At 42.3% G+C, this 24,302-nt stretch overlaps 3 protein-coding genes and 1 pseudogene across 4 annotated transcripts; 1 reads left to right on the top strand and 3 right to left on the bottom strand.

Annotated features, from left to right (window-relative positions):
• Positions 1-690: 690 nt before the first annotated feature.
• Positions 691-7,674, bottom strand: LOC307073190 (extracellular calcium-sensing receptor-like; the record flags this gene model as incomplete). The annotated part of the gene is made up of 12 exons (XM_079732892.1): positions 691-1,044; positions 1,212-1,292; positions 1,381-1,853; positions 2,098-2,221; positions 2,313-2,409; positions 2,602-2,735; positions 2,835-3,434; positions 3,552-3,752; positions 3,921-3,973; positions 4,392-4,558; positions 4,845-5,106; positions 7,593-7,674. 12 exons carry the CDS (start codon positions 7,672-7,674, stop codon positions 691-693), a joined length of 2,628 nt encoding a protein of 875 aa, XP_079589018.1.
• A 633-nt stretch (positions 7,675-8,307) lies between these two features.
• Positions 8,308-11,430, bottom strand: LOC307073188 (extracellular calcium-sensing receptor-like; annotated as a pseudogene). The gene is made up of 6 exons: positions 11,155-11,430; positions 10,775-11,064; positions 10,507-10,610; positions 9,502-9,704; positions 9,293-9,416; positions 8,308-9,201 (listed from the first exon to the last, which is right to left on the bottom strand). The product of its transcript is annotated as an extracellular calcium-sensing receptor-like (transcript).
• Positions 11,431-13,888: 2,458 nt separating this feature from the next.
• On the bottom strand, positions 13,889-19,325 carry LOC307073186 (extracellular calcium-sensing receptor-like; the record flags this gene model as incomplete). The annotated part of the gene is made up of 12 exons (XM_079732889.1): positions 13,889-14,242; positions 14,410-14,490; positions 14,579-15,051; positions 15,296-15,419; positions 15,511-15,607; positions 15,800-15,939; positions 16,033-16,632; positions 16,750-16,950; positions 17,288-17,397; positions 17,590-17,756; positions 18,027-18,288; positions 19,310-19,325. The coding sequence occupies 12 exons, from the start codon at positions 19,323-19,325 to the stop codon at positions 13,889-13,891; spliced, it is 2,625 nt and encodes an 874-aa protein (XP_079589015.1).
• A 312-nt stretch (positions 19,326-19,637) lies between these two features.
• On the top strand, positions 19,638-23,797 carry LOC307073185 (extracellular calcium-sensing receptor-like; the record flags this gene model as incomplete). The annotated part of the gene is made up of 9 exons (XM_079732888.1): positions 19,638-19,831; positions 20,022-20,313; positions 20,438-20,524; positions 20,647-20,916; positions 21,269-21,475; positions 21,791-22,066; positions 22,343-22,570; positions 22,671-22,794; positions 22,887-23,797. 9 exons carry the CDS (start codon positions 19,638-19,640, stop codon positions 23,795-23,797), a joined length of 2,589 nt encoding a protein of 862 aa, XP_079589014.1.
• Positions 23,798-24,302: the final 505 nt, after the last annotated feature.

The raw sequence follows: 24,302 nt of genomic DNA, 5'->3' as shown, positions 1-24,302 counted from the left end.
AGAACAGTTGACAGAAGCTAGTTCTGGGCCAGCAGCTATATCAATGATGGCTATCTTCTGATTCTGATGATGCGTTGTTAGAAATATTGACTGCAGCAGGTGCAGGTGGAATATCATCAGTTTGAGCCGGATTAGCTTCATGAAGATGAACATTTTTCAATATGAAGATGCTTGTTGGAGAAGTATATCTTTAAGCTATGAGCTACACTTACGTAACATGTTGATGTGGATAGTTTTATTTGTCTGTGTTCCTCCCCAAAAGTGGAGGTTTGTATCTCTGATAAAGCTGATAAAGGCTTTAATACGCCCTCATGAAATACCTTTTACTAAATTCTACTTTATCATGAACGCTACACATTGAGCTGACACAAAGATAGAAAGGATTCTTTAATCTCTGCAGAATTAAACATTATGATATTGATATGATGTAACATTTGATTCAAGTTATATCCCGAAGAGAATTGTGAAATAAAACATTTTCATTATTGAAATACTTTCACTGTGCAGTATGTGCAGATTCAAATAAAAGCAACAGCATATGTCAGAGAAACTGCTGTGATGCTATACAAACAGGATTAAAATGCTTACTTAACAGATATGGCTAGACCTTTCACGATGATCAATTCATGATAATTTAGTTGATATTGCAGTAAATTAAAACTAACTTCTGAATAATTAAACAAGTTTGTTTTATCTGGGAGATTTAATCATTCGCTTCTTAATATTTTTCTCAGGTTGCGCTAGAATAATAAAACATTTAGGCACAAATATACATAACAACAACCCAAAACTGGAGGCCAAGATGGCAAATATCTCAACGGCCACAGTGAATTTCCCCGGGGAGCTGACGTGAGCCGGGATGAACGAGAGCCATACAGCGCAGAAGATGATCATGCTGAAGGTGATGAGTTTGGCCTCGTTGAAGGTGTCGGGCAGCTTGCGGCCAAGGAAGGCGAGGAGGAGGCAGAGGGACGCCAGCAGGCCGATGTAGCCCAGGACCAGGTAGAACCCAGCGGGCCACGGCTCCCTGCACTCCACCACGATCTGGTCACAAGAAAGGTCACAAGGTTTTACCATGATCAGATCATTTCTGAACAGACTCGCTAGACTTTCTGAACATGCTAATGTTTTCCAAGCAATGCAAATTAAAAATGTTTTCATTGCAATTGTATTTTATTTTATAGTTATAGTATGGTCATTTTAGTATTTACCTTCCCAGTTGAGGCTTGGTACGTTGGATTCCTGAATGGGTATGGGGGTGCTGCTGAGAGCCAACCAGCACAGAGACAAACCTGAGTGGAGATCAAGCAAAGGCATTTAAACAAGCAAGTAAAGATGAATGGCCAGCTCTGTTCGAAATCTTAACGGCCCACCGCCTACCTGAGGTGCAGTAGTGCACAAGATGAGAGTCCTTTGTTGGGCGGGGCCAAAGAGCTTCATAGCTCCAGAACCTGGCCCAGTGGACCGGAAGGCCAGCAGAACCACAATAGTCTTGACCAACAGACAGGAGAGACATAAAACAAAACTTACACCAAAAGCGGCCTGGCGCAGTCTACACGTCCATGTGGACGGCTTGCCGATAAAGGCCAGGGAGCAGAGGAAACACAGCTTGAGTGACACCAGCAACAGGAAGCTGATCTCAGAGTTGTTCGCCCTGACGATGGGCGTGGCGCGGAAGTGATGGAAGACAGTTGTGATGATGGATGTCATGACGACCCCCAGCAGGGCGAGCGTGATCAGGATGACGCCCATGGTGTCGTACACAGACAGGAAGTCGTCAACTCCGGCCACACACTCCACCTTCCTCTTGTCAGACCAGTAGTACTCTGGACATTTTGCACACTCTGTAGAATCTGTGTGTGGAAAACAAGTAAACGTAACCATTTGATTTATGTGTATATACATTTATAACCTAAGTGTCCATAGGTTTTGGGCAGGAACTCAACATTTGATGTATAATGATTAAAATGTGGAGGATGAAGACTATTATAATGCTTTATAACGTTGATTATTGCATGTACAATATCTTCTTCAACTGTCTATGACCAATAATAGATGACAAATGAAAATAAATTAATAAACAGCACATCTGTGTACCAGTTTGGTTGCTTATCTCTCCTTCCGCACATGGTAAGCAGTCAAAGCAACACTGAGGTTCTCCTTTGCGTCTAGCCTGCCTGCTTCCAGGCGAGCAAGGATCACTGCAAAGAGACCCGGGAACCTAAAAGCAAAGAAAACACAGCATTGTTGTTTGTATAATGTGTTTTAATGATACAGTTTAGTTCATGGGAATGATGGGGTCCATTACCGACCTGTGATAGGCCCCCTGTCCATACAATTTTCCGCTGATTCAGCTGCAGCTGCTGATCCACTGGAACCGAACCATCATAGCTTCCCACCTTAACAAATCTTAATTTACAGGGAAACATATTTACACATGAGCAAATGGGCAAAATATTAAATTTGTAATAGCCCTTAAATAATAATAAGAAATACAATCTTTTCTATTTATTTTCCAATAATAAACATGGATTTGTTTATTTCAGTCAATTCATTAATTGTTTTATGCTGTTTAAATTTGACATAGTATCCTTCATTTACTTAATCTTTCCCTTGCTGTCCTTTTGCCAGTTGATAATGTCATATAGGGGCACAGGCTCTCCATTGTCATCAAAATGTACTTTTTCACCAAACTGGTTGGTGAAATTAACCATCTTCAGGTAGCCCAATAGCTGCATTACCTGTAAAAACAGTAAATAGTCAACAATCAATATATAATTAGGGATTTGTGACTTTATGGCCAACATATACATGCATGTTGTGCTATTCCGCACCTCTTTTGGTTTTGATGAATTTCCCTTACACCCAACTTCAGCCGTGCTGTCTCCAACAGAACCACATTCCAGCAAATCGTGCAGTGCATGGGCGATGGCATACACAGCCTTGTAAACGTTATAGGATATTCTGACTTTGGACAGCTCTGTGTAACTGTTGTGCACATTGCTGAGATCCTCTGAGCCTGTGCACACAGGCCTCTCAGGTGCACCTATAGTGTTTTCATGGGCTGAAAACAGGAAAGTCCTCTTTTCCCCCTCATATGTTTTAAGATGTGTGTTCAGCTTAGACTCATGTTGATCATATTGCTCGATTACTCTTTCAAAGTCGTTGGCATTTATATTGGAAGGATCTGCTGTGAACTCCAACCTACAGTTGAACACTTCCTCCCATAGCATGTTGTGAAACTCAAAACCAAGCTCTGCCTTAGGCCGCACCTTCAACAAAAACTCTCTCAGACCAGGTATGTAAACTCCTGGGAAGGAGAAGCCCAGTGTGCCTTGCAGGAGGAGGTGAAACTGGGGGGCAGTTAGCATGTTAGCGGTAACCCAGGCTTCACTGGCTACCCATTGGATTCCAGTCACATTCCTGGCCGCAAGCTGGTGGGTTGGAAAGGGAACACAGTAGTATATTATGTAGAATATGGCATCATATGTCAGCTGGGCTCCAATCATTACACTTTTGTCTTCACTGGGGTCATGGGCAGGACGACTCACCTCTAAGAACAGCTCCAGAAGTTGCCCCTCTGTAGCGAAGGCCACAACCACTTTAGCCTTTGAGCTCTGGAGGGTGTCAGCCATGGCTCCAATCTCAACAAACGTAGGGGATTGTGGGATAGTAAGATGGTATGCAAGGCAGCCTCCCAGTTGTCTGAACTGATGAGAGAACGCTTGGATTCCATAACGACTGTAGTCATCCTGATAAATCAGAAACACACAGGTAGCGTCAGCATGAATGGAGAATGTTGGGTTAGTTGCGTTGGAGTTAATAGTTGTAACAATTTTTACAATTATTCTCACCGGGGTCCCTACAGTGCCCAACCAGCTCCATCCAAAGAATTTGACCAGCTCAACCAGACCCCTGACCTGAAACAGATCACTGGGCACTGTGCGCAAGAATGATGGGTAGGTGTGTTTGTCTGTGAGACAGGCACAGGTGGCAAAATAACTAACCTGAAAAAATAGAACTTTTTATTTTCAAATATGCTTCATTGCGGGTTGAGTATCTGGATTCACAGCGTGAGGTTATAGTCACCAGAGGGATCCTGAAGGGGCCCAGAATGTGTGCTATAGCACCAGTAGGGGAGGAGGAGGCAAGGCCAATCACAGCCGTGATTGGAGATCCAGTAAGACACCATCCTGAATCTGTGGTGCTTTTTGTTATTGTTACATTTCCTTTCATAGACTTTCTATCATCCTCAGGGAAGTAAAGTTTTTCCCATTCTTTATTACCTCCATTAGCCCTCGTCCTCGACATCTTTTTCATGTTCCTCGTTTTCTCTACTAAATTATTCATATTTTTCCTATCTTCACCCAATGTGTTTTGCCCTTTCGTACTGTGAGTGAGTAAAGACAAAAGAGCTCTGAGGCTGGTGTGGATGTGATCACAGCTGTCCATGATGTGGTAGCCAAGCGTAACACCAGGGAGCAGAGCTGGGTTACGGTTAATTTCCTCCACTGCAAAGATCATTGTCATCATCCACCGGAAGGCTCTGTCGTCAAAACTGAAGAACCAGCACAACCAAAACAACAGGAATAAGAACACACTAAGATAGTGATCAACAATCAACCCCTTATTGCAACCTGTAGAACATGTAGAACCAAATGTTTAGAAAATCTTGAATAATGCAAACAAGTTGTGCAGAAGTGCTTCGTGAAAGATTATTTAAAACATCAAAATTTCCAAATACTTTCCAAAAAAAACTAATTTGTGTAAGTGTATTTATTGATGTTGTATTATTTATAAAAATATATATATATACATATATTCTGCATTATCGTTCTGCTTACCCATTGCAAGGTCGGTTCTGGGGTTTGCTATTGTAGGTGTTCTGGGAGTTGGGGACAAGGTAATGCACAGGGAACAACCCACCAATGATCACATCTCCCTCTGAGCGAAGGGCCAGCAGCTCGCTGTTTCCCAGAATCACACATTCAGACAAGAGTGATACACCAACATCTCTTACTCCGTCTGTCCTCAGATCAGACTGTGGACCCATCATATGTTCCTCCTCCTCCGGAGCTCTTGTGCCGAAACTCAGCTCGGAACCACCTGTTTGAAACAGGTGAGAGATCATCAAAATGTGGAGGCTTGGCAGGAGCCCGAGAGGTTGCCGGAGGAGAACCATCAGCGGTCGATGAAGTGGCCAAACTGGTTCCATAATGGCACAATATAGTTGCTGATAAATAACCCCCAAAAAATGTAAATGTAATTAACAAAATAAACAAAAAAAATCGTTAAAAGTCCCAAAGCACCTCAAATAAGCATTTATAATGTTTGATAGTGATAAATATGAGTTTGTAAAAAATGTAAGTCCACAAAATATTTTATTTGCCGTTCCTGCATGTCGGAACAGAGGACTATGGCAGAAACGTATGTTTGGAAAGGGTGGCGACCTGGCATATATAATTCTGTGGAACCTTCTATAATCAGCTGATACTTACGTGGACCAATCAGAAGGAGGGAAAACAGTCAAAGGTCAGGACATGATATGCCAATGACTGTAGTCTAAATTATTCTGCTGTTTTAATTTTTCTGTTGTTGGTTTAACTATGAAAAGGGTAATAATATGAAGCCCCTTACCTAACCGATTATAGCTTTTACCACTAAGCCTTAGTCTAATGGATTGTGCACTAAACTGCAAATGAGACATCCAACAGCATGACATATTACATTATATTATAAAGTGAAATACTACTTGATAAGTTTCAGCTTCCTCCTAAGGTAACCAATATAATTTGTCAAAATCACTAAAATGTTTTGTGGCAATTTTGCCGAAGTACATTTTGTGTTCACGCCTGCCACGAATATAAGCAATATGTCCTCCTATTTTGTCCTTGTGATAAGACGTTTTGTTAAGTATTTTAACTGCAATTTACTGTTATGTTAAAGATCCGTAAAAAAAAGATCCGGTCAGTTTTAGGTAAACTTTCAGGGAAGCCAAGAGATGTTATGATGGTTTATCATCCAGACCGGTATTGTCCGTTAAGAATACTGACTCCACCTTGTGGACATAATACAGTATATCTAGCATGAACAATTGGGACTGAATCAATGACTGACTGCACAAACTCATACAGCTTATGCAAGCCATATTTTGGTCTATGTTGTTGTGACATTTGAATCCTACTGCCAAAAACGAGAAAGTCGGTTGACATTGGAAAGGCTTGGAATACAGCTACTTCACTGTGGATGAAAAATACATAACTATATTATTGTAACGGGTCCACAAATACACAAAGGCGAGCAGGCAGGGGTGCTGTCCCTCAGCTGGAGGTCTCTTTTATTGTTTTTAAAACGAGAACACAAAAACTCGTAACAGTAACGAAAAAGGGGTTCGCTCCCACAATGTCTCTCTCTCTCGGGACTCGTGTGGGTTTCCCTCGTGCGAGATCTCGGGGGTCCGTGCTCTGGGTTTTCCTTCTCCTACTACAACAGAAAGCAGGCACATAAGTACACCATCCCTGATTGGCCTGAGTGCAGACACCTGCTCGCCACCAGGTCCAATCCCCCCGGCCAATCCCGTGCGCTCCCAACCTGTCCATACTCCCCCTGCAGGCCAGACGTCGCACGTCCCCCCACACGCCCCCACCGCCCGACACAGGCCGGGGTCACATCCGGCCGCCAACTCACTCCCCCCCCCCCCGGAGTGGGAGAGGAAGTATGCCACGGCCCTAGGCCTGCACACGACCCGAAAGGTACCACCGGGTGATCCTCGCGTTGATGTCCTTCATGCGGTGGAGCCACTGGAGGGGGGCGTGGTCGGAGTAGAGGGTGAATGCGCACCCCAGCAGGTAGTAGCGAAGGGCGCCAACCGCCCACCGGACACTCCTTCTCCACTGTGCTGTACCGACCCTCCCGGTCCGATAGTTTCCGGCTCAGGTACAGCACCGGGCGGTCGACCCCCTCCACCTGCTGGGTCAGGACCGCGCCCAGCCCCCTATCCGACGCGTCCGTCTGCAGGGAGAAAGGGAGATCAAAGTTTGGAGCGCATAGGACCGACTCTCCACAGAGGGCTGTTTTAATAGCCTCAAACGACACCTGGCATGGCTCCGACCACTGGACTGTATCTGGGGCCCTCTTACGGGTGAGGTCGGTCAAGGGGCTGGCCAGGTCCAAGAAGTGCGGCACGAACTGCCGGTAGTACCCTGCCAGCCCCAAGAACCGCCTCACCTCCTTCTTGGTTCTGGGCCGAGGGGAGGCGGCTACCGCCATGGTCTTAGCAACCTGTGGCCGGACCTTCCCCCCCCCCCAGGTGGCACCCCAGATAGTGGATCTCCCTCCGCCCGATCACGCACTTCTTCGGGTTGGCCGTGAGCCCCGCCTGCCTCAGCGATCGAAGGACGGCCGCCACCCTCCGCACATGCTGTTCCACGTTCCACTATAGATGACCACGTCATCAATGTAGGCAGCAGCATACGCGGCGTGTGGCCGTATCACCCGGTCCATCAGTCGCTGAAACGTGGCCGGGGCCCCGAACAACCCGAACGGAAACACCTTGAATTGGTATAAACCGAGCGGAGTGGCGGTGCGCCCACTCCGAGGGCTAGGCCACCCTGAGACCTCGGCCACCCCCTGGAAGGTCTCAATGAAGGCTACTGCGTCGTCCCCCTCCCCCATCTTCGGGACGTGCATCTGGGTTGCGGGTCCCGGCCCTCGGGGTCCTCCACTGCGTCCGCCGGAGGCGAGGAGCTCACGGAGCATGGCCCGATCGACGGCCAAGGATTGGGCCAGCTCCGTTAGCACCTCGTTCTGTGCCTGGTGGAGCTGGCCTTGCCGCTTTGCCATCTGGGCCAGGTGTCCGAGTACATTTCCCAACGGGGACTGGTTCATTTCTCTGCGCTTGATCCTCACGTTGGGCTCCACTGTAACGGGTTCTGAGTAATGAGAGCAGGCAGGGTTGTCATTCTCTCAGCGGGAGATCGGTTTATTTGATTTAACCGGGAACAGAAATACTCAAAATACAACCAAAGGGTCCGTTCAGAGCCGTCTCTCGGTGGATCGGGGTAGGTTCCACTCGCTCCGGACCTCCGTGGTCCGTTCGCTCCTGGGTTTGGTCTTTTCTTACTACAACACAAAGCAGGCACATAAGTACACACTCCCTGATTGGAGTGCAGACACCTACTCGCAATCAGGTCCAATCCCCCCAGCCAATCCCGCGCACTCCCAACCTGCCAATACTCCCCCTGCAGGCCAGACGTCGCACGTCCCCCCACAGTATGATTCTGAAGGTTACATTTACTTTTCTACATTTTATTTTTTACCCATTAAATGTTTATTGGTGTTTTTCTCTGGCCTAAACAAAATAATAAAACATTTTGGAAAGAATATACAAAAAATCAATCCAAAACTAGAGGCCAAAATGGCAAACACCTCCACAGCTACAGTGAACTTCCCAGGGGAACTGATATAAGCTGGGATAAAAGTTATCCAAACAGCACAGAATATAAGCATACTAAATGTGATTAGCTTACCTTCATTAAAATTGTCAGGTAGTTTTCGTGCTAAAACAGCTAACACAAAACAAAATACAGCAAGGAGCCCGACGTACCCAAGTACAGCCCAGAAACCTAATGCTGAGCCTAATGCACATTCTAGAATGATTTTCTCCTTGTAGATTGTCAGATTTCTCCTCCTCAGAGTAAGGAGGCTTCAGAACCAGCCAAATAATGCATATCAAAACTTGAACAAATGTAAAAGATCCTACAGTCATTCTCTGCTGTGTTAAGCCAAACCATTTGGCTACATTGCTACCTGGGATTGTAGCTTTAAATGCCTTCAACACCACTATCTTTTCCCCAGAACACAAGAGATACAGAGGACAAATGTGATCCCAAAAGCTGTGTGGCGAAGCATACAGGACCAGTCTGAGGGACGGCAGATGAAGGTCAGAGAACACAGGAAACACAGAGTCAAGGAGAAGAGCAGCAGGAAGCTCAGCTCAGAGTTGTTAGCTTTAACTACAGGGGTAAATCTGTGCTTGAACAACACTATGGCTGTAATGATGGTCAAACAGGCTCCTGCTATAGAGAATGCTGACAAAATAATTCCAAGGATCTCGTGAAAGGAAAGGAACTCAACAAGCTTGGGACGACATAAGTTCATTGGGCCGGAACTCACTGGGACATGGTGAACAGTCAGATGAATCTGGGGAAAGATATATATTCAGTTTTTACTATTTTAATATTTTGTTTTTCAGAATTTCATTCAGAATTAGGATTATTAACATTGGTTGTACCAGTAGTATTGCTTATCTATCCTTCAGCACATGGTACACAGTCTTAGCAGCAAACCGGCTTCCCCTTCTGGAGAACCTTTTGTGTTCCCGGTGGACAGCTGTCACTGCATACGGACACAGGCACCTGATTCACAATTAGGCAAACAGCTTTACATACTGTTTGGAAGCAGTTGCGTTGAAGGAATCAAATAATATGTTGTCCTCCCTGCCTGTATTCCACCATCTACCCAACTGATTTCCCTTTTGATATTCAACTTCTGGCCAGGAGAAAGGGACTCATCATAATGTCCCACGGTTGCAAACTCCAGACCACCGTTCTCATTTATCTGCCAGTTAATCAGCTCATAGAAGGCCACAGGGTCACCATTGGCATCAAATGAGATGTGCTTACTGGTAAATTCACCCTTTTCAACTGATCAAGGACCTGAGTAGAAGAAAAAAGTGAACACAGAACAATTAGACAATTAAGATAGAAGTATATTGTACATAAAAAGTCGGCACTTTGAACTATACCTTATTCAAGGATTTGCTTCAATAATAAGCATAATTGTTATTCACCTGAATTGGCTCAATTTTCATGACTTGATCACAATGTATTTTTGGAGTTTATCTTCTTACAGAACAAGTAGTGTATAGCGTGTGCTATTGCGTAAACAGCTTTGTACACCATGTTTGTGATTCTGAGCTGAGAGATGTCAGTGTATGGATTTTGGAGCTTCTGTATATCTTCAGTTCCATCACACACTTTGTCCGCTGAGCCAGCGCCTGTAAAGAGAGAATCAGGAGTAGATGTTTTGATAACGAAAACACCAAAATATCTAAAAAAGTACAATTATATAAAATAAGTATTTTGTTCGCTAATTATGTAATTTCTTCTCAAAAGATGATTCTGTTATCATATTTCATTTAAGAAGTACACATTTGTTATAATAATGAATTAATGTTAATAAAATGAATAATTATTATTCATTATTCATTATTATTATGAAATCAGTAGCATAACAGTAATCCAACACTACTCCCAAGATATCTCACGTTTTTCTAGCAGACAATTGAATTCTCCCTCCCAGAACCCCGTAAGCACGTGTGAAGCAGCCACCTTAGCAGGTGAAAGATCTAGAATTCTCTAAAACCTGGTATGTTAGATTGCGGAATAGCAAATCCCTGTAGATAGTGAAATCTCTGAACCTCCGAATGGGTTCCCCAGGCCTCACTGCCAACCCATTGGCGAGGAGGAGAGGGATGTACGGTCAGCTCTTCCAGCAGAACCCGCAAGTCTTCTGGTGCTGTTAATGCCACGACAACCGTGGCGGTAGATCTGTAGAGATTTATAAATATAAATATTTATTTATATATGATATATTATATTGAATGGTTGATACTAAGGTTTTATAATCATTATATGCCTACAAGTTATCTTGGTTTTCATGTTGACATTGTATTTTATAAACTAGACATAATCAGAATAATTCATGTATGAACCTGCGAATCACTTCAGCCACCTGTTGAATCTTGCTTTGCAGATCATTTCTATTAAATGATTCAGAGTATTCCACACATATACCCTCCTTCTGCGCTGCTCGTAAAAAGGAGGCCATCCCATTGTTGCCATAGTCTGAGTTAGACTGAACAGTGCCAATCCAAGTCCACCCAAATCGTTTCACGAGTTTGGCAAGAGCGAGAGCCTGGAAATGATCACTAGGGATTGTTCTAAAAAAGGTTGGGTATTGCGTCTTGTCAGACAAACACGCACAGGTAGCGAAGGGACTAACCTTAGGAAAAATTAAACATTACGATGCATTTTTACAAAATAGAGGCACAATAATAGAGGCACAACGAGTTCTGCATAATAAATTAAATACTTGTGGAATGTCAAAGGGCCCAAGGATTCGTGATATGCTGATGGATGACGTTGATCCAGAATCACTAATAACTGCCAACACCCTTCCTGATTGCGAACACACTTTACTGTTTTTATAAAAAGGTGGGTCATTTCTAAACTGAAACGCCACCTGAACGGCCATGGGGGTTGAGGCACAAGAATCATGGATTTTGTAACCAAGTGCGACCCCCAGCAGAAGATCTGAGCTGTTGTTGATCTCGTTGATGGCAAAGGCCATTGCACGAGAGAAGCACAGTTCCCGGGTTTCCAAGCTGTAAACAAAAATATAAAAAATATATATACTTTCATGAGGGTGTATTTAATTTGCTTTCAAAGTTGAAATATACATCAACCCCCTTTATTTTGTTCTCTGACTAACTCACCTTCCTGTGCATTTGAGAGGCTCTGGAGGGCTGGGGTAGTTTTTCTTCACTGCTTGCATGTAGTAATGGATTTGGAATACAGCTGATGAGTTCCCTGAAGCCACCACTCAACAGAATTGGTGGCATTCTCTGCATTAGATGAAGCCTCTGTTCTCATTATTAGACCACCCAGAGATTTATACATAGAAAGCGCAAAACATTAAAAAAAAAAAAACAAGGTCAAGCCACGCATACTTAAAATGAGCATGTAAGTGCTCACTAGGTGTTACATCTAGGCTATATTAATGATGAGATAGGTGCTGCCTACTTTTAACATTAGATTCTGCACACAGGAGAAATCCCAACTGCTACCACTAGATTTGAATCATTCACATTTTAATTATCTACATTTTTGTAATTGAAAGTTTCTATATATAAATATATATATAGACTGTATATAGTATCCAGTTTGCTCTGTCACAAATTTTAAAACAATTATCTCATGTTTCCCAGTTAGACCTTTTCATCTGATCAATAACCTGTATATGGCGTGAAGCACATGTACACACCTTACACCATTTTTAAAGACATATTTATCATATTAGATGAAATAATATAATTGTGGGCTATGTTGTAATTCACATATCATATCCTACATCGGCTCTATTTTATACAATAGGTCACTTGTATGGTGATTCAGCCTCTCAGCTTATTGTTTGCTTAATTAGCTTGTAAACAAGCATGTAATAATTTATTGGGTTTCAATAGTGACTTGAAACCAGGCAGAGATTTGGCAGAGATGTGGCAATCCTGACGTTTTGGATCAATGTTTTAATCATTCCAAAATACAGGACTTAAATCAGAATGTTACAGGCCTTCAATGAATTGCCAGTGAAACCTTCCATAACTGTGCTCCATACTCCCAGCTAAATGCGTTTTCTTGAAGGCCCTCTTGGTATTGCCATCTGCTGGAGGGAGAGCGAATATTTTGTAAAAGTTCCTATTTCATCTGCAGCCTCAGGTTGGTGTATCGTCTAACATCTAATAGTGCAATTTATCCTATGGAAAAGTGTTATCCTGAAACCCTATTTTGTGCCCGACACAGTGCCCTACTTCTGGTCATGCTTTCAGTGCAAAGATTGTGTGCTAAAATCTTCAGAGTTCCTCTCGTACAATGACCTTTGGGTATATCCTTAACAACGGCCTCATTGGTAGATACACTCATCTGTCCCATTGTGCTGGGAATATTTACAGATCAACGTACAATGCCAGTGGTTAGTGCAAACAACTCAGAGCTTAGCTTCCTCATTCTGCTTATTCTGCTGCACTCAAACTATGCTTATCGTGATTATTGTGTTGACTTGTCAGTTGAGGTAAACATCCTTTGGGATCAGCTTTGTTCTGTGTGTCTCATGTGTCCTGGTGAAAACAATGATTGTTCTTGCAGACCTGGCACAGTATCATAATGACAGGATAGTCCATTTTTCCAGAGTTGGATTCTCAGAATTAACAGGCTATATTGACTTACAGGCTATTCCTAGCTTCTTGCTTGCATTAGTGGCACGGAATCTACCAGATAACTTAAATTAGGCCTACTTCAGCATGTTGGACTTCTGAGCTGTTTGGATAGCCATTATCCCTGCTTATATCAACTCCCTTGGAAAATATGCAGAACAGTTGACAGAAGCTAGTTGTGGGCCAGCAGCTATATCAATGATGGCTATCTTCTGATTCTGATGATGCGTTCTAAGAAATATTGACTGCAGCAGGTGCAGGTGGAATATCATCAGTTTGAGCCGGATTAGCTTCATGAAGCTGAACATTTTTCAATATGAAGATGCTTGTTGGAGAAGTATATCTTTAAGCTATGAGCTACACTTACGTAACTTGTTCATGTGAATAGTTTTATCTGTCTGTGTTCCGCCCCAAAAGTGGAGGTTTGTATCTCAGCTGATAAAGGCTTTAATACGCCCTCATGAACTATCTTCTACTGAATTCTACTTTATCATGAACGCTACACATAGAGCTGACACAAAGATAGAAAGGATTCTTTAATCCCGGCAGAATTACACATTATGATATCGATATGATGTAACATTTGATTCAAGTTCTATCCCAAACAATTGTGAAATGAAACATTTTCATTGTTGAAATACTTTCACTGTGCAGTATGTGCAGATTCAAATAAAAGCAACAGCAGCTGTCAGAGAAACTGCTGTGTTGCTATAGAAACAGGATTAAAATGCTTACTTAACAGATATGGCAAGCCCTTTCACGATGATCAATTCATGATCATTTTGTTGATATTGCAGTAAATTAAAACTAACTTCTGAATAATTAAACAAGTTTGTTTTATCTAGGAGATTTAATCATTCGCTTCTTGACATTTTTTTCAGGTTGCGCTAAAATAATAAAACATTTAGGCACAAATATGCATAACAACAACCCAAAACTGGAGGCCAAGATGGCAAATATCTCCACGGCCACAGTGAATTTCCCCGGGGAGCTGACGTGAGCCGGGATGAACGAGAGCCATACAGCGCAGAAGATGATCATGCTGAAGGTGATGAGTTTGGCCTCGTTGAAGGTGTCGGGCAGCTTGCGGCCAAGGAAGGCGAGGAGGAGGCAGAGGGACGCCAGCAGGCCGATGTAGCCCAGGACCAGGTAGAACCCAGCGGGCCACGACTCCCTGCACTCCACCACGATCTGGTCACAAGAAAGGTCACAAGGTTTTACCATGATCAGATCATTTCTGAACAGACTCGCTAGACTTTCCGAACATGCTAATGTTTTCCAAGCAATGCAAATTAAAAATGTTTTCATTGCAATTGTATTTTATTTTATAGTTATAGTATGGTCATTTTAGTATTTACCTTCCCAGTTGAGGCTTGGTACGTTGGATTCCTGAATGGGTATGGGGGTGCTGCTGAGAGCCAACCAGCACAGAGACAAACCTGAGTGGAGATCAAGCAAAGGCATTTAAACAAGCAAGTAAAGATGAACGGCCAGCTCTGTTCGAAATCTTAACGGCCCACCGCCTACCTGAGGTGCAGTAGTGCACAAGATGAAAGTCCTTTGTTGGGCGGGGCCAAAGAGCTTCATAGCTCCAGAACCTGGCCCAGTGGACTGGAAGGCCAGCAGAACCACAATAGTCTTGACCAACAGACAGGAGAGACATAAAACAAAACTGACACCGAAAGCGGCCTGGCGCAGTCTACACGTCCATGTGGACGGCTTGCCGATAAAGGCCAGGGAGCAGAGGAAACACAGCTTGAGTGACACCAGCAACAGGAAGCTGATCTCAGAGTTGTTCGCCCTGACGATGGGAGTGGCGCGGAAGTGATGGAAGACAGTTGTGATGACGGATGTCATGACGACCCCCAGCAAGGTCAGCGTGATCATGATGACGCCCATGGTGTCGTACACGGACAGGAAATCGTCCACTCCGGCCACACACTCCACCTTCCTCTTGTCAGACCAGTAGTACTCTGGACATTTTGCACACTCTGTAGAATCTGTGTGTGGAAAACAAGTAAACGTAACCATTTGATTTATGTGTATATACATTTATAACCTAAGTGTCCATAGGTTTTGGGCAGGAACTCAACATTTGATTTATAATGATTAAAATGTGGAGGATGAAGACTATTATAATGCTTTATAACGTTGATTATTGCATGTACAATATCTTCTTCAACTGTCTATGACAAATAATAGATGACAAATGAAAATAAATTAATAAACAGCACATCTGTGTACCAGTTTGGTTGCTTATCTCTCCTTCCGCACATGGTAAGCAGTCAAAGCAACACTGAGGTTCTCCTTTGCGTCTAGCCTGCCTGCTTCCAGGCGAGCAAGGATCACTGCAAAGAGACCCGGGAACCTAAAAGCAAAGAAAACACAGCATTGTTGTTTGTATAATTTGTTTTAATGATACAGTTTAGTTCATGGGAATGATGGGGTCCATTACCGACCTGTGATAGGCCCCCTGTCCATACAATTTTCCGCTGATTCAGCTGCAGCTGCTGATCCACTGGAACCGAACCATCATAGCTTCCCACCTTAACAAATCTTAATTTACAGGGAAACATATTTACACATGAGCAAATGGGCAAAATATTAAATTTTTAATAGCCCTTAAATAATAATAAGAAATACAATCTTTTCTATTTATTTTCCAATAATAAACATGCATTTGTTTATTTCAGTCAATTCATTAATTGTTTTATGTTGTTTAAATTTGACATAGTATCCTTCATTTACTTAATCTTTCCTTTGCTGTCCTTTTGCCAGTTGATAATGTCATATAGGGGCACAGGCTCTCCATTGTCGTCAAAATGTACTTTTTCACCAAACTGGTTGGTGAAATTAACCATCTTCAGGTAGCCCAATAGCTGCATTACCTGGAAAAACAGGAAATAGTCAACAATCAATATATAATTAGGGATTTGTGACTTTATGGCCAACATATGCATGCATGTTGTGTTTTTCCGCACCTCTTTTGGTTTTGATGAATTTCCCTTACACCCAACTTCAGCCGTGCTGTCTCCAACAGAACCACATTCCAGGAAATCGTGCAGTGCATGGGCGATGGCATACACAGCCTTGTAAACGTTATAGGATATTCTGACTTTGGACAGCTCTGTGTAACTGTTGTGCACATTGCTGAGATCCTCTGAGCCTGTGCACACAGGCCTCTCAGGTGCACCTATAGTGTTTTCATGGGCTGAAAACAGGAAAGTCCTCTTTTCCCCCTCATATGTTTTAAGATGTGTGTTCAGCTTAGACTCATGTTGATCATATTGCTCGATTACTCTTTCAAAGTCGTTGCCATTTATATTGGAAGGATCTGCCGTGAACTCCAACCTACAGTCGAACACTTCCTCCCATAGCATGTTGTGAAACTCAAAACCAGGCTCTGCCTTAGGCCGCACCTTCAACAAAAACTCTCTCAGACCAGGTATGTAAACTCCTGGGAAGGAGAAGCCCAGTGTGCCTTGCAGGAGGAGGTGAAGTTGGGGGGCAGTTAGCATGTCAGCGGTAACCCAGGCTTCACTGGCTACCCATTGGATTCCAGTCACATTCCTGGCCGCAAGCTAGTGTATTGGAAAGGAAACACAGTAGTATATTATGTAGAATATGGCATTATTTATCTGCTGGGCTCCAATCATTACACTTTTGTGTTCACTGGGGTCATGGGCAGGACGACTCACCTCTAAGAACAGCTCCAGAAGTTGCACATATGTAGCGAAGGCCACCACTACTTTAGCCTTTGAGCTCTGGAGGGTGTCGGCCATGGCTCCAATCTCAACAATAGTAGGGGATTGTGGGATAGTAAGATGGTATGCAAGGCAGCCTCCCAGTTGTCTAAACTGATGAGAGAACGCTTGGATTCCATAACGACTGTAGTCATCCTGATGAATCAGAAACACACAGGTAGCGTCAGCATGAATGGAGAATGTTAGGTGAGTTGGGTTGGAGTTAATAGTTGTAACAATTTTTACAATTATTCTCACCGGGGTCCCTAAAGTGCCCACCCAGTTCCATCCAAAGAATTTAACGAGCTCAACCAGACCCCTGACCTGAAACAGATCACTGGGCACTGTGCGCAAGAATGATGGGTAGGTGTGTTTGTCTGTGAGACAGGCACAGGTGGCAAAATAACTAACCTGAAAAAATAGAACTTTTTATTTTCAAATATGCGTCATTGCGGGTTGAGTATCTGGATTCACAGCGTGAGGTTATAGTCACCAGAGGGATCCTGAAGGGGCCCAGAATGTGTGCTATAGCACCAGTAGGGGAGGAAGAGGCCAGGCCAATCACAGCCGTGATTGGAGATCCAGTAAGACACCATCCTGAATCTGTGGTGCTTTTTGTTATTGTTACATTTCCTCTCATAGACTTTCTGTCATCATCAGGGAAGTTAAGTTTTTCCCATTCATTATAACCTCCATTAGCAATTGTCCTCGACATCTTTTTCATGTTCCTCGTTTTCTCTACTAAATTATTCATATTTTTCCTATCTTCGCCCAATGTGTTTTGCCCTTTCGTACTGTGAGTGAGTAAAGACAAAAGAGCTCTGAGGCTGGTGTGGATGTGATCACAGCTGTCCATGATGTGGTAGCCAAGCGTAACACCAGGGAGCAGAGCTGGGTTACGGTTAATTTCCTCCACTGCAAAGATCATTGTCATCATCCACCGGAAGGCTCTGTCGTCAAAACTGAAGAAGCAGAACAACCAAAACAACAGGAATAAGAACACACTAAGATAGTGATCAACAATCAACCCCTTATTGCAACCTGTAGAACATATAGAACCAAATGTTTAGAAAATCTTGAATAATGCAAACAAGTTGTGCAGAAGTGCTTCGTAAAAGATTATTTAAAACATCAAAATTTTCAAACTAATTTGTGTAAGTGTATTTATTGACGTTCTATTATTTATAAAAATATATATATATACATATATTCTGCATTACCGGTCTGCTTACCCATTGCAAGGTCGGTTCTGGGGTTTGCTATTGTAGGTGTTCTGGGAGTTGGGGACAAGGTAATGCACAGGGAACAACCCACCAATGATCACATCTCCCTCTGAGCGAAGGGCCAGCAGCTCGCTGTTTCCCAGAATCACACATTCAGACAAGAGTGATACACCAACATCTCTTACTCCGTCTGTCCTCAGATCAGACTGTGGACCCATCATATGTTCCTCCTCCTCCAGAGCTCTTGTGCCGAAACTCAGCTCGGAACCACCTGTTTGAAACAGGTGAGAGATCATCAAAATGTGGAGGCTTGGCAGGAGCCAGAGAGGTTGCCGGAGGAGAACCATCAGCGGTCGATGAAGTGGCCAAACTGGTTCCATAATGGCACAATATAGTTCCTGATAAATAACCCCCAAAAAATGTAAATGTAATTAACAAAATAAACAAAAAAATCGTTAAAAGTCCCAAAGCACCTCAAATAAGCATTTATAATGTTTGATAGTGATAAATATGAGTTTGTAAAAAATGTAAGTCCACAAAATATTTTATTTGCCGTTCCTGCATGTCGGAACAGAGGACTATGGCAGAAACGTATGTTTGGAAAGGGTGGTGACCTTCTATAATCAGCTGATACTTACGTGGACCAATCAGAAGGGGGGAAACTGAAACAAATGTAAGTCAAAGGTGATATGCCAATGACAGTAGTCTAAATTATTCTGCTGTTGTTTTAATTTTTCTGTTGTTGGTTTGAAATTAACTATGAAAAGGGTAATAATATGAAGCCCCTTACATAACCGATTATAGCTTTTATCACTATGCCTTAGTCTAATGTTTTTTTCACTAAACTGCAAATGAGACATCCAACAGCATGACAAATTACATTATATTATAAAGGGAAATACTACTTGATGATACGTTTCAGCTTCCTCCTAAGGTGACCAATATAATTTGTCAAAATGAATAAAATAATTTGTGCCAATTTTTCCGAAGAGCATTTTGTGTACACGCCTGCCATGAATGTAAGCAATACGTCCTCTTTTTTTGTCCTTGTGATAAGACGTTTTGTAAAGTATTTTAACTGCAATTTGCTGTTATGTTAAAGATCCGTACTGACCGATGCAGATCGGTCAGTTTTAGGTAAACTTTCAGGGAAGCCAAGAGATGTTATGATGGTTTATCATCCAGACCGGTATTGTCCGTTAAGCATACTGCCTCCACCTTGTGGACATAATACAGTATATCCAGCATGAACTATTGGGACTGAATCAATGGCTGACTGCACAAACTCATACCGCTTATGCAAGCCATATTTTGGTGTATGTTGTTGTGACATTTGAATCCTACTGCCAAAAACTAACAAGTCGGTTGACATTGGAAAGGCTTGGAATACAGCTACTTCATTGTGGATGAAAAAAACATAACTATATTATTTTTCTATTTTGTCATCTACGATGGGAGGTTTAAAAGTTCAAACTATGACTGAAGTTGACAAATGGGTGGATCTCGTGCCTTCTATAAATGTAGGTTGCTTGGGGCAGAGCACTTATTGAAATAGGCCATAGGGAGAGTGACGAGATGACGGCCTTGCTAGTCAGATACATTGTATGTTTACGCTTAGTGATGTTGCACTCTCTTTCATTATGTCCTGTCTCGTCCCTTCTTTATTCCTCTTGTCAGTTACAGGAACCGTTTAGTCTTAATGGCATGTATAAACAGGGAGACATTGTGCTGGGGGGTCTATTTGAGACCCATTATACCTCTATCTTCCCCAAATCCTTTTTCACCTCCAAACCACAGCAGCCCATCTGCCAGGAGTGAGAATAAGTATATGTTTAACTGTTATAATGATTGTCATTATGATAATATTAATAACTTGCTATGATTTTAAAATGACAATGATTACAATTATGATTATTGTTATTATTGTTATTATTTTTTATGAATATTGTGATTATTTTTAAATTGTTATTATTTTATGTGTATTGTAATTATTGTTGCTGGTAGTTTTGACATTCAAGGGTTCAGGTATTCCCAGACCATGCTGTTTGCAATAGATGAGATCAACCGGAGCGACAGTCTTCTGCCGAACGTGACACTGGGATACAGACTCCATGATAACTGTGCCTCACTCGGAGTTGCCTTTCGAGCTGCCTTTTCATTGGCCAGTGGCAGAGAGGAGATGTTTGACCAGGCCGCAAGCTGTAGAGGAACCCCTGTGGTAGGGATCGTGGGTGACTCCATGTCCACTAATACTATTGCCATCTCTAGTGTTTTAGGTTTGTTCAAAATGCCCATGGTAAGTTTTTAACCTTTGCACTGCACGATTTTCATTACTATTTTGACTTTCAATCATGTTATGAATATAAATTTGTTGTATTGGTGAAGGGAACACCTTATGTATGCTCTGTATGTTTTCGCAGGTGAGTTACTTTGCCACATGTTCCTGTCTCAGTGACAGGCAGCGATTCCCATCTTTTTTTAGAACTATCCCAAGTGACGCGTTTCAGGTGAACCTAAAGAGAGAGAGCTTTAAGTTGTCATAATTTTGATAAATGATGATATTACACAGTGTTCACATAATTTTGACATACATATGTAGAATCTTTATTGTTTACTTGAACCCAATCAGGTGCGAGCTATGCTCCAGATTCTGAAGAGGTTTGGCTGGACCTGGGTTGGCCTGCTGGTCAGTGATGATGACTATGGTCTCAATGTAGCCCGATCCTTCCAGTCAGAACTGGCCCAGTCTGGTGAAGGCTGTCTGGCTTATCTAGAGGTTCTGCCATGGGGAAAAAACCCTCGTGAACTTCAAAGGATCGTTAGCATAATGAAGAAATCCACATCCCGTGTGGTCATTGTTTTCGCACATGAGAATCACATGTTGAACCTCTTGGGAGAGGTTAGGACGCAATTCTTTAATGCCAGAAAAATGTACCTTACTTTGCTCTACCAACCACAATTAGCAACTATTCATTGACAATATTCATAAAAAAATACTAATTAGTTGGCATTGTGCCATAGCCCCATATTACAGTTTACCAACAAATGTTCAACAGTTATTCTTTAAACACAGCAGTGTAACTATCTAAAGAATATGTTAACATTTTGATGATTACAAAAGAAAAAAAACACATGAAATTCAGCTAAAAAAGTGATTAGCAATATTTACCCTGCAAAGTACGTGTTGACACAATACATAGTTCACATACACAGCTAAGAAGCTTTTATCTTTTACTCCTTCCAATCCACAGGTGGTAAGGCAGAACGTTACAGGCCTCCAGTGGATGGCCAGTGAAGCCTGGACTGCCACCACTGTGCTCCAGATCCCCAGCTACATGCCTTTCCTTGCAGGCACTCTGGGCATTGCCATCCGCCGGGGGGAGATACCAGGACTCAGCGACTTCCTACTGAGAATACGCCCTGACAATGACACACTCAGCAGCCGGGACAATAACATAGTGAATATATTTATTTTACTCAAAAAGGAAACGTGTTGTTATAATGTAATGCATTACGTTATATTCTTTGGTGTCCTATTTTATATTGTTAACAAGAAAATATAACACCAATAAACACAAGGTTAGTCATACAATTGTTTCCATAGGTTCCTCATTTTATCATATCATTATATTTCCAATAAACTGTTTACAATGTACATAACCCAACCATTATGTTCAGTTATTTTTCCAAATAAAGTAGGAGATCAACATATTTCAACATTGAGCAATGAGTAGCGCCCTTCAGTCACTCAAATGATCAAACATGTTTCTTAGGTGCAGCAGTTTTGGGAGGAGACGTTCCAGTGTAGATTCAAGCCTTCACCGCCCAAATGGACCGATGAAGGGGGGAGACTGTGCACAGGGCAGGAAAACCTGGCAACAGCAGAGACAGAGTTCCTGGATATGTCAAACCTCAGGCCAGAATATAATGTGTACAAGGCGGTATATGCCATGGCACATGCCCTCCATGACATGCTGAGGTGTGTTCCAGGGAGGGGACCTTTTGTCGGGCAAACCTGCGCAAGTTTACAGAGACTAGAGCCATGGCAGGTTTGGTGAAATTTTGTGCCACTATGCAACCATTAGAGATTTCCCAACTTCAAGAAATTCTTTATTCTTTTTTTTGTTAATATTATTGATAATAACAATGATCTGAATCATAATCTAGTAACTGATTATTAGTAATAATAAATTAATAACAATAGTTTAAATTTTAATAACGCATATTTGAGCTGACCTTTTTACAATTACAAACTGGCTCCAAAAGCTATAATTTGTATCTTTATAGTTCATAGTTTAACAATATAATTTGTGATTTATTTCTAGCTAGTTTATTACTTGGATAGGATCAACTTTACCACACCTTTTGGGGATCAAGTGTCATTTGATGAGAATGGGGACGCATTACCGATCTATGATGTAATGAACTGGCTTTGGCTCCCAGACGGTAGCACATTCGTTCAGAATGTTGGTGTTGTCAAGGAGACCGCCGCCAAAGGTGGAGAAACCACACTCAAAGAAGATATCATATTCTGGAATTTTGTGCCCAAAAAGGTCTGGTCTGCAAAGCCCACTATTATCTATCTAACTACTGTTGAGCTAGTCAAACTAAGAGCTTTCCAAATAATTTGTAAATTCTATATTTAATCTTCAGCCACCTCAATCAGTGTGTAGTGAGAGCTGTCCTCCAGGAACCCGCATGGCCAGGAGGAAGAATCAGCCTGACTGCTGCTTCGACTGCATCCCTTGTTCAGAAGGAGAAATTAGCAATATGACAGGTTGGTGTACCGTGTAACATCTAGTAATGTTATTTATCCCATGGGAAAATGTAACCTTTCTCCAGTTTACATTTAAACCTCATTTTTCATAGACTCAACAGAATGCCTGAGTTGTCCAGAAGACTTCTGGTCAAGCCCTCAGCGTGACGTTTGTGTGCCAAAAATAATAGAGTTCCTCTCGTACAATGACCCCTTGGGCATATCCTTAACAACGGCCTCTTTGATAGGAACCCTCAACTGTGCAATTGTGCTAGGAATCTTCACACATCATCGGACCACGCCAGTGGTTAGGGCTAACAACTCAGAGCTCAGCTTCCTCATTCTGCTGTCACTCAAACTATGCTTCTTGTGCTCCTTGCTTTTCATTGGTCAACCAAGGCTGTGGACTTGTCAATTAAGGCATGCAGCCTTTGGGATCAGCTTTGTTCTGTGTGTTTCTTGTATCCTGGTGAAGACCATGGTTGTTCTGGCGGTATTTAAGGCCTCCAAACCAGCTGGTGGGAATAGTCTGAAGTGGTTTGGGGCAGTTCAACAGAGAGGGACTGTTGTATTTCTGACTTTAATTCAAGCAGCAATATGCACAACCTGGCTTGTGTCTTCCTCACCAACACCTCATAAAAACACACAGTATCACAATGACAGGATAGTAGTTGAGTGTGTAGTGGGGTCCAGAGTTGGATTCGGGGTATTACTGGGCTATATTGGTTTACTGGCTATTCTCAGCTTCCTGCTTGCATTCTTGGCACGCAATCTGCCAGATAACTTCAATGAGGCCAAATTTATCACATTCAGCATGCTAGTCTTTTGTGCTGTTTGGATAGCCTTTATTCCCGCTTATATCAACTCCCCTGGTAAATCTGCAGATGCTGTTGAGGTATTTGCCATTCTAGCTTCTAGTTTTGGGCTGTTAGGGGCCCTATTCGGACCAAAGTGTTTTATAATCCTGCTAAGACCTGAGAGAAACACTAAGAAAGCTATAATGGGACGAGGTGTCCCAAAATAATATAAACGACAGCCTTCTTTTTGATTATGTGTATGTTTGTCAGAAAATGTAGACTACTTGCATTCTATGAAACATTGTATTTTCTCCCCCAGTTAAAACAGTAACATAATAAAGTAATTAAAACATAATTTGTCAAAATCATTTTTTGTGCTGATTTTACGTAAGAGCATTTTGTCACAAATATAAACAATAGTTGTTTTGTCCTTGTGATAAGACATATTATAAATTATTTGAATGGCGATTCACAGTAATGTTAATGATCGGTCAATTTTAGGCAAATATTAGGGAAGCCAAGAGATGTTATGATGATTTGATCATCCAGACCATTATTTTCCTTTGGATACCAACTCCACCTTGTGGACATAATACAGTATACCCAGCATGAACAATTCGGACTGAATCAATGGCTGACTGCAAAAACAGCACATACAAGCCATATTTTGGTGTATGTTGTGATCCTACTTTTGCATCCTACCCCAGGAGACTCACATGACAGTTTCCATTG

The sequence above is a fragment of the Pollachius pollachius genome (assembly GCF_949987615.1).
Source record: "Pollachius pollachius genome assembly, chromosome: 3".
Lineage (NCBI taxonomy): Eukaryota > Metazoa > Chordata > Actinopteri > Gadiformes > Gadidae > Pollachius > Pollachius pollachius.
Note: the sequence above shows the minus strand (reverse complement) of the source record. Positions and strands in the feature narration are given on the sequence as shown.